The sequence below is a fragment of the Podarcis melisellensis genome, assembly GCF_964234715.1.
Source record: "Podarcis melisellensis genome assembly, chromosome: 1".
NCBI classification, from domain to species: Eukaryota; Metazoa; Chordata; class Lepidosauria; order Squamata; family Lacertidae; genus Podarcis; species Podarcis melisellensis.
The window spans coordinates 13831885-13847234 of record NC_138528.1 but is presented as its reverse complement, the minus strand read 5'-3'; the positions used below and the strand labels follow the sequence as shown (position 1 = coordinate 13847234).

The window sequence follows — 15350 nt, the reverse complement described above, 5'->3', positions numbered from 1 at the left end:
GCAAGTGGGAGAGAGGAGAAGCTTCTCTTTTAAAAAATAAAATAAAAATTATTAAGTTTCTTACAGATATAACACATATCGCAACAAAAGAAAAACAGAAAAAAGAAAAGGAAAAAAGACAAGATAACAGATATAAACAAAAAAGAAAATAAAAACAAGGTACCTAAATACCTAAACAACCTAACACCTAAACAACACAAATGAATTAATTATTTAAACTGCTAACCTCATAAACACATTTTGGGCCTCCTCTGAGCCCTCCCATCTGAATTTCCTTGTAATTAAAATGCAGCAGTTTTCTGGTATCATTTTTTAAAAACACAGTATTCCAATTAAAATAAAAAAATTTAACTTTCCTTTAGGTTCTAAATCTTATTTATCTAGTTAATTTATTTTAATCCTAGGCCTATTCTGGTACTTTCAAGTAATTCCTAAATTTTAATATCACAGTATTTATTCAAATAGTCCTTAAATTTCTTCCACTCTTCTTGGTAATCCTCTCCTTTTTGGTCGCGGATTCTTCCAGTAAGGACAGCCAGCTCCACATATTCCATCATTTTCACCTGGAGGAGAAGAGCTTCTCTTGACCAACCCTCTAAATTCATCAGCAGGCAACAGAAAGAACAAATGTGGATCTTTTCCTCTTTTTTTTAATGTGAAAGAACTGAGAAGGTGATCAAAATCCAGAGAAGGCTGTTAAAGATTGTGGCCTGCAGACGTGTCTTAAGTTACGGTTCTGTTTTTTTTTTTTTAAGATAATCTCCTTGATAGAAAGCAACTCTGTGCTAATCGTGCGTGGATCTACCGGCAGCGGCAAAAGCACTCAGCTTCCACAGTTTGTTTTGGACCACTGTGTGCAGCGCTCCACCTACTGCAACATCGTAGTGACTCAGCCTAGGAAAATTGGTGCCAGCAGTATTGCAAGGTGGATTAGTAAACAGCGGGCGTGGCCACTGGGGGAACTTGTCGGCTACCAGGTACAGTGGCATGTTCACCCAACGTTAAAGCGCGTGTTGTGTAAAGAACCCACCTGAATCTCTCTTTTCACTTTCTTCCCTCTGGGAATTGGAGGGGCCAAATCATCTGATTCTTAGACGGCCTTTGTTGTGTGCTGAAATGGAGGTTTAGTCGAATCCCAATCTCCTGTGCAGAAAAGGCATTTGCCGTCCTGCTGCAGGTCTGTGGCTCAAGTTTCTCTAGTGAATGGCCACCAATTTTAGGTCTTTTCAGAAAGGGCCGCAATTTAATACCTTGTTGCTTGTTCTTCTGAGGACATTTCTGTTCCAGAACAGCTTCTTTTTCATTATGCTCAGGTGACACTTGGGACAAACAAGGGTGCATTATAGAGCACCTTTCATACCAGCCCTTCCTGTGCGTGGGAACCATTTCAGCCAAAATTCGTTGACTGCCACAAATGTTTTCATGATACGTGTTTGAAGCAAACTGTGTGGTGTTTATTTTTTTCAATGGTTTTTAGGTTGGTTTAGAAAAAGTTGCATCCAAGGACACGAGGCTGATTTATATGACGACGGGAGTTCTCCTTCAGAAAATAGTGGGGTCCAAAAGCCTTTCAGAGTTCACCCACGTCTTCATAGATGAAGTAAGTTGAAGGAAGATAAAAGATTGCACCAGGGCTGCTTATTGTAGGAAATGTTTCCATTGGGCTCTTAACCTCACACCTTCTGCATGAGAATAGCGCTTGGATGCCTGTAATATCTGCGTTCATCATTGAGAGCTGCCAGGTTGGTGGTACCAGGGGCCAGCGCCTTCTCTGTGGTGGCACCATATCTTTGGAGTGCACTCCCCATTGGAAATGCAGATCATTGTCATCAAATTTATTACGAGTAAAACATACTACAACGACATAAATAGGGTGGTCCCTGAAAACACCCAATGGCCTGGGTAAAAAGGTACTTCTTCAGCACTGAAAGCTGTATAGCAAAGAAGCAAGGCTCACCCCTGTGTAGAGGGAATTTTACAACTTAGGAGCTGCTGCAGAGATTGCGCTTTCCTGGGCTGCTGCTGCCACCACTCTCAACTTCCGAGTGCGGTGGAACGGTACCAATAGGGCCACACTGCTATTCTTAACACCTGGGAGGGTCGGTAGGGTCAGGATTTCAGGCCTAAGTTGTTTAGGGCTTTAAACACTAATGTGAGCACCTTGAATCGGGCTGGGAAATGAAATGGCAGCCAATGCAGTTTCGTTAGGAGTGAAGTGGGTCCTAAATCACATCCCAGCCAGTAATCTGGCTGCTGCATTTTTTGCCTTTAGCCTGTTTTATTTTCCTTTCGTACTTTGAACCGGTTCATGGTCAAATGATAACTCTGCACCTTTTTAGCTGCAACCAGGAAAGATGGGGTGAGAGAGGAAGAGAAATGTGCATGCCAGGGTTTCCCTTCTGATCTCCTGACAACTAATAATAATAATTTTTATTTGCACCCCGCCCTCCCCTGCCAAGGCCGGGCTCAGGGCGGCTAACAAGCAATAATAAAAACAAGTTGAATGAATATAACTTAAAAACAAGATTAAAATACAACATTAAAATATTGAAACATTAAAATATTAAAATGCAGCCTCATCACAGGAGGAGAAAGGAAAAAGAAAGAGGGGGAGGGAATCAAATTGGCTCCAAGCCAAAGGCCAGGTGGAACAACTCTGTCTTACAGGCCCTGCGGAAAGAAATCAGATCCTGCAGGGCCCTGGTCTCATGAGGCAGAGTGTTCCACCAGGCCGGAGCCGGTGTTGAAAAGGCCCTGGCTCTGGTTGAAGCTAATCTAACTTCCTTAGGGCCCGGGACCACTAGGGTGTTGCTATTTATGAACCTTGAGGCTCTCCGTGGGGCATACCAGGAGAGGCGGTCCCATAGGTACGAGGGCCCTAGGCTGTGGTGGGGAGAATTAGCTAGGGAGAACGCTGATCTCTGAGCTCAGTGCAGCTCTAAAGTTCACTTCACTCGCGTTAAGCCCTCTCATCTGTGACCCCCTTTAGGTGCACGAGCGTACTGAAGAGATGGATTTCTTACTGCTGGTGGTCCGTAAACTGTTGCGCACCAATTCGCGATTTGTGAAGGTAAATTTAAACTACAAGTTAAAGCATTCTGAAAATGCAAGATAGGCTTATCATAATTATGTGGCATGGAAATAATCTCCTAATACTGCGCTGCTGGCTTTTTGGTGTTAGGGGTGTCATGTAACAGCCTACCAGGCTCTCAAAGTAGTGACAGAGTAGGACTTAGACATCAGCATACAGGGACAAAGGACATCTGGATTGCGTCACAAACAGCTCTATCCTGAGATATCTGGTTGCTTTTGAAAGTCAATTAAGGCCCACCCTGCCCCTTGCACACGTTCTCTTTCCACCCCCCCCCCCAGTCCTGCGCCTTCCAGGTTCCCTTGTTTGTTTCGCCAATGCCATCTGCTGCCAGCTATCACTCGTTCTCCAGCTGAAAAGGGCATCACAGCTGAATCCAGCCCATTCAAAGCCAGGAAACGCAGCTGGGAATGCCCCGGAGCAATCCCTGCACATCGGGGCTGGCGAGTTTTCAGCTGGAGTGCATCATGGTTGGGCATTCTGTTTCCCCTGGAATAATTTCTTCTGGGAGCATCTGCAGACTTCAGAGTACCCCTTGTGCATTTGCGATCTTTTCCGGCTCAACCCTTTGTTCATAGAATAGCGATAATGAAACCTGATCCCAACAGTTTCGCTGTTGGATGAAAAGGCCGTGAAGTGGTGGAAAGCATTGATGTGCTGCGTACATAACTATTGAAAAGCATGCCATCTCTTCTGAGAAGTTTAGCGGGCTTCCACGGCTGTTTCAAGCATCCAACAGTGATGGGTAGCTGATGCTCTAGGACAACCTTTCCCTGATTGGGGGACCTCTGGAAGTTTTGGACTACAAATACAACAGCTGTGTTGGCTGGGGCTGATAGGAGTTGCAGTGCAAAGCATTCAGAGGTTGGGAGAGGCTGTTGTAGTAGACAGAGGCACAAGGAAGGCAGCTATAGGAGGATAAGGCTATATCCTACCTCCACTGTTGGAAACGGTCGAGGTTGTTGATTGCATCTGTCTGTCTCAAGAGACGATGGATTGCGCCTCTGAAGGTGGTCAAACTGCTGTGTTAGCAGCACTGGCGTGACCTCTCCAGGGTTCAAACCTGGGCAATGTATATGGAGGTCCTGGGATGCCCAGACGACAAGCCCCCTCTCAGCCTTGTTCCAACCCCCTTCTGCCCAGTCTGCTGCAGTACAGGATCATGCTTGCATTAACCAGCATTGATATGTTCTGTTGCTACTTGCAACGTTTACAAAGAATAAGGAAATAACATTGGAGGCGCATATTATAGTGGGGGAAGTATGTATCAGAGGATCGCCAAAACATGTGCCATCAGGACACAACCTCATCAAAGCTGGAAGTCAGGTCCTTCATTATTCAGATTTAGAAATCCCCCACATTACTTTCTCAGGCATACACTCTTGGGTTGGGGCAACTGGCTAAAATGTTTTAAACGGTTCTAATTTTTGTTCTTCTGATTTGTTTTTTTGTTGGGCCGATGTTGGTTAAACGTTTAGTTGTGGTTGGCGGTTATTTTAATTTGGGTATAACTGCAAATTGTTTATTATTGTTATTTGTTTCTATTGATTTGTTGGTTTGTTTGTTGCTCGTATAGGATATTTTGTTTTTTAATGTTTGATGCTTTGTTGTGTTTTTATTTATGTTGTAAGCCACCCATTATTATTATTATTATTATTATTATTATTATTATTATTATTATTACATCATTGATGTGGTCCAAAGGAAATCAGGGCAAGACATTTGGCACCAGCTTGGCTGCAGGCGTTGCTGCAAGGAGGCATTCAAGGCGCCATCCAACCGCCTTAGGGACTCCACTCTGGATTTGTGTAGGGTTTACTCCTTAGCCTTTTCTGCTCCTGAAGATATACCTGCCACAAGGCAGTGGAGGTTTAGGACCAGTCAGTCAGTTTTATTGCACATAGCCAAAGGCTGCCGCAATGTACATAGAATCATTCAACTATTAAAAGAAAATATGCTGGATTAATACAAAAAACTTAAAACATTTATATTATCAAGACATTGCCTACTCTAAAGAGAACTAAAAAAGTACCTTAATATACAGGTTAAGACATTGAACAATAAAATTTATAAGCTAAAATCGTCACATGGCCACTAATATATTAAGAAATAATGTTAATTAATACAATGTGCAATTATATTTGGAGTTTGGTGATAAAGATAGAATATAGCTTGATGTATATAGGGTCAAATAAATTCATCTCCTTTACAGTTGGTGGGTTTAGGACCAGTTTTTTTCCTTCTCTTAGATGGGCTACCTTCCCAGGTTGACGAGCCCCATCTGCCCCTCCCTTCTTTCTACAGCACATGCAGAAACCTTAACTGGCTTTAAGCCTCTAAATACTAATTGCTGGGAATTGCAATCGAGCAGTACTGCTTGGGAGGTTCTCCCACTGGCAAACCAGATGCCTCTGGGAACCAGGATGCTGGACTCGAGAGGCCACTGGCAGGGCTGCTCTTACGTTTTGAGGCCTGATCGTGCTGATGACGAACCCTAGAAATGACATTTACACAGAGGGGATCGCATGACACTAGCAGAATGGCATTTGGAAGCAGCGCCCCCGACTCCGATTTTGTGACACTTCGTATCTATTAACAAGAGACACGTGGGGCAATATTGTGCCCCAAGGGTTTTTAATCAATGTGCACATTGAGCAAACACGTTGTGCTTTTTTCTTGTATGGACAAGATCAAATGTAGTCAGTGTCTGAAACTATCTATACCCACATCTCTTCTTAAAACACACACACACACACACACACAGACACACACACACACACACAAAGTGTCAAATGCAAAAAGCTTTATTATTATTTATTAAATTTGCATAGCACCCTTTATCTGAGGAACACATGGCAGTTTACAAAATAAAAACATAAAAATACATAACATAGTAACAATATTCAGTACAGTGGTACCTCGGGTTACATACGCTTTAGGTTACAGACTCTGCTAACCCAGAAATATTACCTCGGGTTAAGAACTTTGCTTCAGGATAAGAACAGTAATCGTGCTCCCACGGCGCGGCAGCAGCGGAAGGCCCCATTAGCTAAAGTGGTGCTTCAGGTTAAGAACAGTTTCAGGTTAAGAACGGACTTCCAGAACGAATTAAGTACTTAACCCGAGGTTCCACTGTACACAGTAGGAATTCAAGCTGTGAAGCTTGTGAAGCTCGTTTTCATACTCCCCCCTTTCCACAGGTAATTCTGATGTCTGCGACAATCAATTGCCAAGAGTTTGCCGACTATTTTGCTATCCCAGTCCGCAACAGGCTGTATCCGGCATATGTGTTTGAAGTAGAAGGCAAGCCTCACGCTATTGAAGAGTATTACCTCGACGACCTGAGGCCTATTCTCAGTCATATCAGGGTATGGAAAACAACTGGCTTTGGTCTCTCTGTCTAGAATAATTTTGGGGATATTAAGGGTAAAGAGATGGGCTTAAAACCCCAAGAAATTCCCCCTCTCCTTTTTCTGGCATATGCATAGTAGCTTCAGGAGGTAAGAAAGGAAGAGGTTTAAAGTAGAGATTCTCCCCCACCCACCCTGACATAACATCTTCCTTTTAAACCAGGTTTCAGATTCTGCATGGTCAGTGTAATGTGATCTAACGAGTGAATCCCGCCGAAGCATTGATTTAATGGTTTCAGACTTAATTCAGTGGGGAGGGGAAGGGGCCTGTGGGAGAGGAGAAAATTAATTGGCTGTACACTCCAGGCAGGCGTATCTGTTAACAAGCAAGAGTGCCAATCAAAGGCAAACTGATAGACTCCTGCAGTCATCGAAGTCCCGATACACAGAACAAAGAGTATCTGTCCTGTTATAACAATGTCCCGTCAGCATTCATGTATTTGACAGCAGTGTGTTGGCAACACCCATGGACAGAACAGGGAGGGAGGCTTATATAATCTTTCTGGATGTTTGTGAAAGATTCCTGGTGATGCGTGGCAAGTAAGAGAGTCAGGAAAGTTGACTAGAAAGTCTCTCCCTATCAGGTCAGATCAAGGTTTCTTTAGTGTGTGGTTGGACACAAAATGTGTGTAGTTTTTTTGTGGGGGGGGATTTGCAGCTGGGAAGCTGATAATGCGCAGTTTGGAAAAAAACAACTGAGGGATTAGGGACAATTAGGTGTTACATGTTTATCAATCAATTAAATGACAAGCAATGTCAGGGGCAGCATGCACAAAAATTATATAAAGGTAGAACATACAGTTTTCCATATTTAAAAGAAACAGCCCAAACCGTATTTAAAAACAACAACATTTTTTCTTTGGCTGGAACCTCTTCTTCACATTTACCTTTCAGCAGGTAACACTTTGTCACCTTCTTCATAAATTTATCCTGGTTTTGCACCTGTTAGTTGCTGTTCTAAGGCAGATAGTCAGTGTATAGTAGACTATACACTGACTATCTCCACCCCCCCTTTTTTAAAGTCTGACAGAGAATTTGTGCAATTGGAAAATCTGCTTTTTAAAAACTTCCAGGATTGGATCTGTCAGATGTGTTACTGCTTCTGTCAATTAGGGTTTCCTTGCCATTTGATTTCAAGCCCGACACCTTCATGTGTATGGGAAAGGGGCTGCTTTAGGATCCTGGCTCCTCTACCCCAACCTTCTGAAAAGATTGTACCGCTTTAATCCTCCCATTATTGCTACTGTATTTCCTCCCCCTCTTCTCACTCCCCCTTCTGCCTTTCCTGGCTTACGGCCCTTCTTCTTTGCTTAGCAGGGAGGAACAAATAGGATGGTACAGGCGCTTGTGTTTTGTACCTTTAGGGCAGCTCTGAAGCAGCTTTGATAATAGCGGTGGAGCCCTTTTGGAGTTTTCCTAGGAGAAAAGGCACCAAGCTTCGTTTGCTGTTTCATGAAGGGTGTTGCTTTTTTATTTTATTTTGAAAAAGCTGACAGCTATGGGTGGTATCGAACACTTTGGATCTGCTGATGCAGGGCACTTGAGCTAGCGGCCTCCAGCCCACCCTCAAAATCAGCCCCAGAGGGGTTGGGCAGATACCAAAAGATTCCAACTGAGAAACGACTCTGTCTCCATCCCAGGCCACCCATCTGCGGCCACATTCTTTCTGTTATCAGATCAAAATGATCGGACAACAGCAAAGGTTTATCGAGGGTGCAGTGAGATTAAGGGCCACTATCTGAACGATAATCTTGACGGTTTGATTGTCCTTTTACCAATTGTTGTCTTTTTAATTGTATATATTGCTTGTTTTATGTTGCTATGGTCGTTGGCTAATGCAAATAGAGTTTTAAAAAAAGAAACTCTGGAGAAGCATTTTGGAAAGAGAGTAAGTGCTTCATTGGATGCAATTCTATGTAATGGGTTGGATGCCAGTTGGAAACTGGTGTTGTGGCCTCACAGTCAGAGGAGGTAGGCCCAAGGATACTCAGCCTCCAACTGAGGAATCGGATCAGGCTCCTCATGCTGATGTGTTGAGAACCAACAGAGTTCAGCGCTGGTGGTCTGGAGCCTACACAGATGCTTGTCCTCGGAGCCTGACTCATCACACAAATGATGAGTCTACCTGTTCTGCCCAGTGATGCAGGGAACAGAAGGAGGGACCAGCAGGTTGGCCCTTTAAGAACCACAGTCTCTCCCTTTACCTCTGGCCTGTGTCAGAGCCATGGGAGCTATCCATGGTGCTGCAACTACTAGCCTGGCTGGCTGCTGTGGAAATCTGGTACAGATGGGTTAGAGCAGCTACAGCTTCTTCTTTCTGTGTTTTCATAAACATACACAAAGGCTTGGAGCCCGATACTGCACTGCAGTGCATAGGCAGGTTCTGATGCTTGAGCAGAAAGCACCAGTTTTTAGAGCAGCCTTTCCCAACCTCGTGCCCACCTACCCCAGGCAACTATGCCAGTATAACTTTATGAATATGAGGAGGAATAGCATGATTATTTATTATTTGTTACATTTCTGTATTATGGGAGTTGTAGATCAGAAGAGGTAAGGTTAGAATGATGCACAAATTTGGAATTCTTGTTTTCAGTGAGAATACTGCACCACACCCTTTTCTTATGTTTACAGGGTGCAGACCTGCTTGCTTGTCATTGGTTACTCTGTACAAGGCTCCATTTTTAGTTTGTCTACATCTCGGTGCTTGAAACCCCCTCAACTACTTTTGCCAGTAGGAGAATGCTGTCCCCACTCAGGAATGCCACTGGTCTGTGGGGGGGGGGGGGAGAATCCCTTTTAAGAAATGCCCCGCTATTTGTATGCCACCTTTCCATAGTTAGAACCATACCGTGATCAACTCCTGACCGGAAACCAATGTCCCCACTGTAGAAGGACGTATGGATCCAGAATTGGCCTTCACAGTCAATTACGGACTCATTGTTAAAACCGTGTTTATGGAAGACAATCGTACTCAGCTACGATTGATCACCAAAGAAGAGGAAGAAGAAGAAGAAGTTAGAACCATGCTCAAGGGGGCTTGCAACATGAAAAGATTTATGTAATCACAAAGCATGTCAAAAGTTTTATTTCTCTTATCCGAGGAGAGTTTTGTCATTTTCTTCCTTTAAAAAAAACCAAATTTACTTGTTCGCAAAATGTTCTGTACCGTCAACATTAAGAAAAAGTGTCGTAGTATTGAGTAGCACAAAAATCAACAATAAAATTTCATCAGTAAAACCAAATGCAAAGCACATCACAAATCAGTAGATTTGTAATGCATCAGCGTAACCTGGTGGGGGAAAGCCTGGGTGAATAGGCTTCCTTGCATGAATTGTTGTTGGATCCCAACAGCTGCTTTTCCCCAGGAGTAGAGCAACTTGGGAGTACTTTGGTTTATAAAGGCAAAATAAATTATTTAAAATTATTCTCTTATTTTTTTATTTCTGTGCTGGGCTCGTGAGAATCCTGCATTGTGTTGGGTAAAGCTGTCTCTATCAGATTTGCTTCCAGTTTGAATGGGTCACTTCTGGCAGCCAGGGTACCACTTGTGGACTCTTGTATTTGTCAAACTGCAAACTTGCCTGGTAAAACGCCCTGGCAGCTCTTGTCTTCGGAGATAGCAAAAAAGAAAAAGAACAAAGCGCCGAAGCTTCAGCAAGGTGAAAACTCAAGCTCTGAAAGCTACTGAAGCAGAGAAACTCAAACTGATGGCTTTTACATTCTAACAAGTAAGAAGGGAATAATCCTAGGATAAGATAGAAGATGAAACGGCCTGTAGCCTTCATAAAATGGTTCACCAACCCATCCCGACCATCCAGTCTCACTGCCTTAGGTGAAATATATGCAACTGTTCAAATGAAACTAACATCTTCACATAAGGATTTGGGTTAATGGTCACTGAGCAACAGGGTCGGGGAACCTCTCCAGATGTTGTGGATCTCAATTCTCGTCATCCCTGACCATTAGCCATGCTCACGGGCTGGTGGCAGTTGGGGTCCAACGTCATTGGGAGGACTGCAACATGATTTTTGTTTGTTTGTTTGCTAACAGTCTAGCACACTTTATATTGTGATTATTTGTTTCCAACATTGCAGGGGGTTGGATGACCCTTGGGGGAGGTCTCTCCCAACTCTGCGATTCTGTGTCCACATCTCTTTAGGACACCATGCATAGCGTGTGCTACGTGCGCCAAAAAAATTGTTCACTGCTTTTCTATCTCGGGACTGCCAAGTTTAGAACAGTGGTACCACTGAGCCTCTTGGGCTTGGCGATCGGAAGGTCGGCGGTTCGAATCCCTGCGACGGGGTGAGCTCCCGTTGCTCGGTCCCTGCTCCTGCTAACCTAGCAGTTTGAAAGCACACCAGTGCAAATAGATAAATAGGTACCTCTCTGGCGGGAAGGTAAACAGCATTTCCGTGCGCTGCTCTGGTTCACCAGAAGTGGCTCAGTCATGCTGGCCACATGACCCAGAAGCTGTACGTCGGCTCCCTCGGTCAGCAAAGCGAAATGAGCGCCGCAACCCCAGAGTCATCTGCGACTGGACCTAATGATCAGGGGTCCCTTTACCTTTACCTTACCTTGGTTGTCAAACTTAATCCGTTCTGGGAGTCCATTCGACTCCTGGAACCATTTGAAAACCAAGGCATAGCTTCTGATTGGCTGCCGGACCTTCCTGCACTCAGTTGGAAGCCACGTTGGACGTTTGGCTTCCAAAGAACATTCAAAAACCAGAACACTCCTGGGTTTTCAGCATTCAGGAGCCAAAACATACGAGTACCAAGGCGTTTGGGAATCATGCTACAATTGTACATAAATGGAACTTGTAAAAACCAGCAAACTCTTTAAAAAGCATTGTTTCACTATCTGTCTACTTCTGTTACACACAATTTTTAAATATGTTGATTAGCCAGGTTTCTCTGACCTTAGAAAATAATTCATTCTTTAGCCAAGGGGAACAAAGGCTGTTCACTCAGGTGGAATTGCATCTCCTTTTAGAAGACTTTCGGTTAATTAACATTGTGAATTAGGCTTTGAAAAATGTACTGATGGAAGATTTGTGTTGGCTGGGAATTGCAAGTTTCTTCATGTTCGCCTAAAAGCTCCTTTCTCATAAATAGACTACATCTTACCAAAGATTGAAGGAAGCAGCTTCTTTATGTTCCGCAATCCGGAGCAGAATGTGCCCTTTTGTACTTCCTGCCTGTCAACTTTGGCATAATTGGGAGGAGAATAAAATCATACTAGAAGTCCTTCCACAGGAAAAGCAGCTGTGCTTGAAATGTATCAGGAGTTCAGTTCATCATAAAATATTCTCTGTACCAGTTGGTTGCCTGCCTTCAGTATCTTGGTCGGGGAACGAACCGCCATCAGGGCTATGTACACACTATGCATTTAAGCACATTTCCTCCCCTCCAGAATTTTGAGCAACATAGTTTACCCGTCACCAAATTATAATTCCCAACAACAATTAAACTATACCAGCCTTATACGGAGACAGACCTCTTGGTCTATCTAGCTCTGCATTGCTTACACAGACTGGCAGCAGCTCTCCAGGGTTCTTATAACATAGGGGGCCCCCCCCACTCTACCTAGGAATTGAACCTGTGACCTTTTGCATGATTTCCTTCACTCATCCCTGCCGTTCACAACCCATCCCTGACCTCTCTCTTTCATTTTCATTTGTTATTTTCAATTATATACATTTCAGTAGTTTTACAGTCATTTTAACATTTCAAAACTCTGTTTCCTTCCTCCTCTTTCTGCGGTTAAATTTATATTTATCACTTCCTGCATATTCTGAATTAACTGATTCTTTTATATTTACTTTTATGAAACGAGGTTATTACAATAATCCTACCAATGTCCTTATCTGTTTATAATTTATTTGTGCATATTCAGTAAACCATTTCCATTCTTTTATAGAAAGTTTGTTGTCTTGATTTCTTATTTTTCTGGTAAGTTTCACCATTTCTGCATAGCGTAAGTTTTTGTATCCAGTCTACTTTCATTGGGACTACTACTCCTTTCCATTTTGGGACCAATAACATTCTTGCCGCTGTAGTCGCATACATAAATAAATTTCTATACTGTTTAGGTACTTCTACCCTTATAATTCCCAGAAGGAAAGCTGCTGCTTTCCCCCTAAATGTTATTTTAAACATCATTTTCAATTCATTATATATCATTTCCCAGTAAGCTTTAACCTTTCTGCAAGACCACCACATATGATAAAGTACCTTCTTTCTCTTTGCATTCTCAACACTTACTCAATCTTGATTTATACATTTTTGCCAGTTTACTCGGTGTTAGACACCATCTATATAACATTTCCAGGGACGCGGGTGGCACTGTGGTGTAAACCACTGAGCCTTGGGCTTGCCGATTGGAAGGTTGGCAGTTCGAATCCTTGTGACAGGGTGAGCTCCCATTGCTCAATCCTAGTTCCTGCCAACCTAGCAGTTCGAAAGCATGCCAGTTCAAGTAGATAAATAGGTACAGCTCTGGTGGGAAGGTAAACGGCGTTTCCGTGCACTGCTCTAGTTTTGCCATGCTGGCCACATGACCCGGAAAACCTGTTTGTGGACAAACGGCGACTCCCTTGGCCAGTAAAGCGAGATGAGCACTGTAACCCCAGAGTCTTTCACGACTGGACTTAACTATCAGGGGTCCTTTACCTTTACTATATAACATTTTCATACAGTTTTCTCTTAACGTCCCTGACCTTTCTGCATTTACCATTGTTTGCAAGACCCTTCAGGCAGGGAAGGTGTCATAATTCTTTCGGTGTCAGCCAAGCTCCTTAATAATACCAGCAATTTTTTTTATAAATGGCAAGAGTAATAGTAACACTTTTGCTCTACCCTCTAGATTCCTATTCAAGTTACTGAGGACCCGGTCATACCTGAAGAGATGTACAGAGCTGCAGTTTCTCTGATCCAGTGGTTTGACGAGTTGGAAATGAAAGAGAGCAGGTGAGATTCTGTTCTTCCTGCTCCCTGTGCAGAGCTACACAGGTGGGCTCCTCCACTCCGAAGAAGAGACCTTTGAACATTCCGACCAGGAAATTGGTGCTTGTCAGTGGTGGATGGTGTCTGGTAGGGCAGAAGGCAGGGAGTTCAACAGTAGGTGGCGCCAGAGATGATGATGATAATAGTTATTTGTACCCTGCCCATGTGGCTGGGTTTCCCCAGCCACTCTGGGCGGCTTCCAACAAAGATTAAAAATACATTAAGATGTCACACATTAAAAACTTTACTGAACAGGGCTGCCTTCAGATGTCTCCTAAATGTCAGGTAGTTGTTTATCTCTTTGACATCTGATGGGAGAGCATTCAACAGAGCGGGTGCCACTACTGAGAAGGCCCTCTGCCTGGTTCCCTGTAGCTTTGCTTCTCGCAATGAGGAAACCGCCAGAAGGCCCTCAGCACTGGACCTCAGCGTCCGGGCAGAATGATGGGGGTGGAGACGCTCCTTCAGGTATATTGGGCCGAGGCCATTTAGGGCTTTAAAGGTCAGCACCAACACTTTGAATTGTTCTCAGAAACGTACTGGGAGCCAATGTAGGTCTTTCAAGACCGGTGTTATGTGGTCTCGGCGGCCGTCACCAGTCTCGCTGCCGCATTCTGGATTAGTTGTAGTTTCCGGGTCACCTTCAAAGGTAGCCCCACGTAGAGCGCATTGCAGTAGTCCAAGCAGGAGATAACTAGAGCATGCAACACTCTGACGAGACAGTCTGCAGGCAGATGATCTTATTATATGCCGCCCAGCTGACTGGGTTGCCCCAGCCACTCCGGGTGGCTTCAGCAATGACAGAGCCAGCTAATTCCAGCTTTGTCCTCATCTTTCTTCCTGGTGAGTTCTACAAGGGCAACACTGAGGCAGAGGAGAAAGAAGCTGATAGGCAGTGCCATCCCTAGACATGTTATGAGTAAGAAATCAGGCAGGTGTTGCTCAGCTGAGGGCAGACTGAGGTTGGGGGCGCAGTGCCCCATTCAGCCTAATGGACTAGCCTCTACTGGGCTTGCCCCCCTTTCTCCTTAAAGGGTGCCTTCAATGCACTGTGAAGGTGGGGACTTGAATGCTCCCCCATAGCGAAACCAGCATTCCCTGCAGCTGTGGGTCAGTTCTGGAGGAACACTCTTAGAGTTTTCCTGTGATCGAGCCCCTTTAGTGCAGAATTCCTAAATGAATTCCCGTACTCAAGACACACCAAGTGAAAACTACACCGACAGAACAGCCCTGGGGCCGTGTTTTCTGCAAGTCCCCTGCCGCATGTCCTGCCCCCTGTTAATTTGGGTGTTTTGCAAGAATCTGTCCCTCTCTGGGAAGGTCTTTGGTCCCTTGTCTCTTGGCAAGGGTTGTGATGTGGTGCAGGCTGTCTTAACCTCCTGTAGACGTGTCTGGGCCCAGGCAGTAGCCAGGTTGTCCCTGGGCTGATGGAGAGGTGTGTGTGTGTGTGTGTGTGTGTGTGTGTGTAGGTTGTGGCATTGGTGTGTGTGTTCCGCAGTGGTGTGCACTGGGTTGTGTGTGTGCCTGACCAGCCTAAGTTCTTTGCATTGGGGACAATTACCCCTGATAAATTGCACGACTGGAGTCCGGTGCCATGGGCAAGCAGCCAAATGCAATGGCGATCAGACCAGAAGTCGTGCCTCCATCCATACATGAACTGGGATGGGCATTGAAATATACTCGGAGTCGAGAGTGGATTTCATGCTCTTTATTCAGCTCATAGTGGTGAGAAGGAATGCAAGTTCCCCCAGAAAGTCTGCTTTCTATACATTATTTACACAATGGGCCCCACAGGATTGGCTAATTCCGGGATTCTCCTGTAGGCCAATCAGGTTGCGGATT

At 44.3% G+C, this 15350-nt stretch overlaps 1 protein-coding gene across 3 annotated transcripts in view; it reads left to right on the top strand.

Moving 5' to 3' along the window:
• The window catches only part of TDRD9 (tudor domain containing 9), a 93881-nt gene that overhangs the window by 28034 nt on the left and 50497 nt on the right, over positions 1 to 15350 (top strand). For all 3 annotated transcript variants that reach the window (XM_081909145.1, XM_081909146.1, XM_081909147.1), the window contains 5 exons: positions 756 to 977; positions 1478 to 1600; positions 2990 to 3070; positions 6292 to 6459; positions 13369 to 13472. In XM_081909145.1, coding sequence (XP_081765271.1) covers positions 756 to 977; positions 1478 to 1600; positions 2990 to 3070; positions 6292 to 6459; positions 13369 to 13472 — 698 coding nt within the window. The remainder of the gene's footprint in view (positions 1 to 755; positions 978 to 1477; positions 1601 to 2989; positions 3071 to 6291; positions 6460 to 13368; positions 13473 to 15350) is intronic.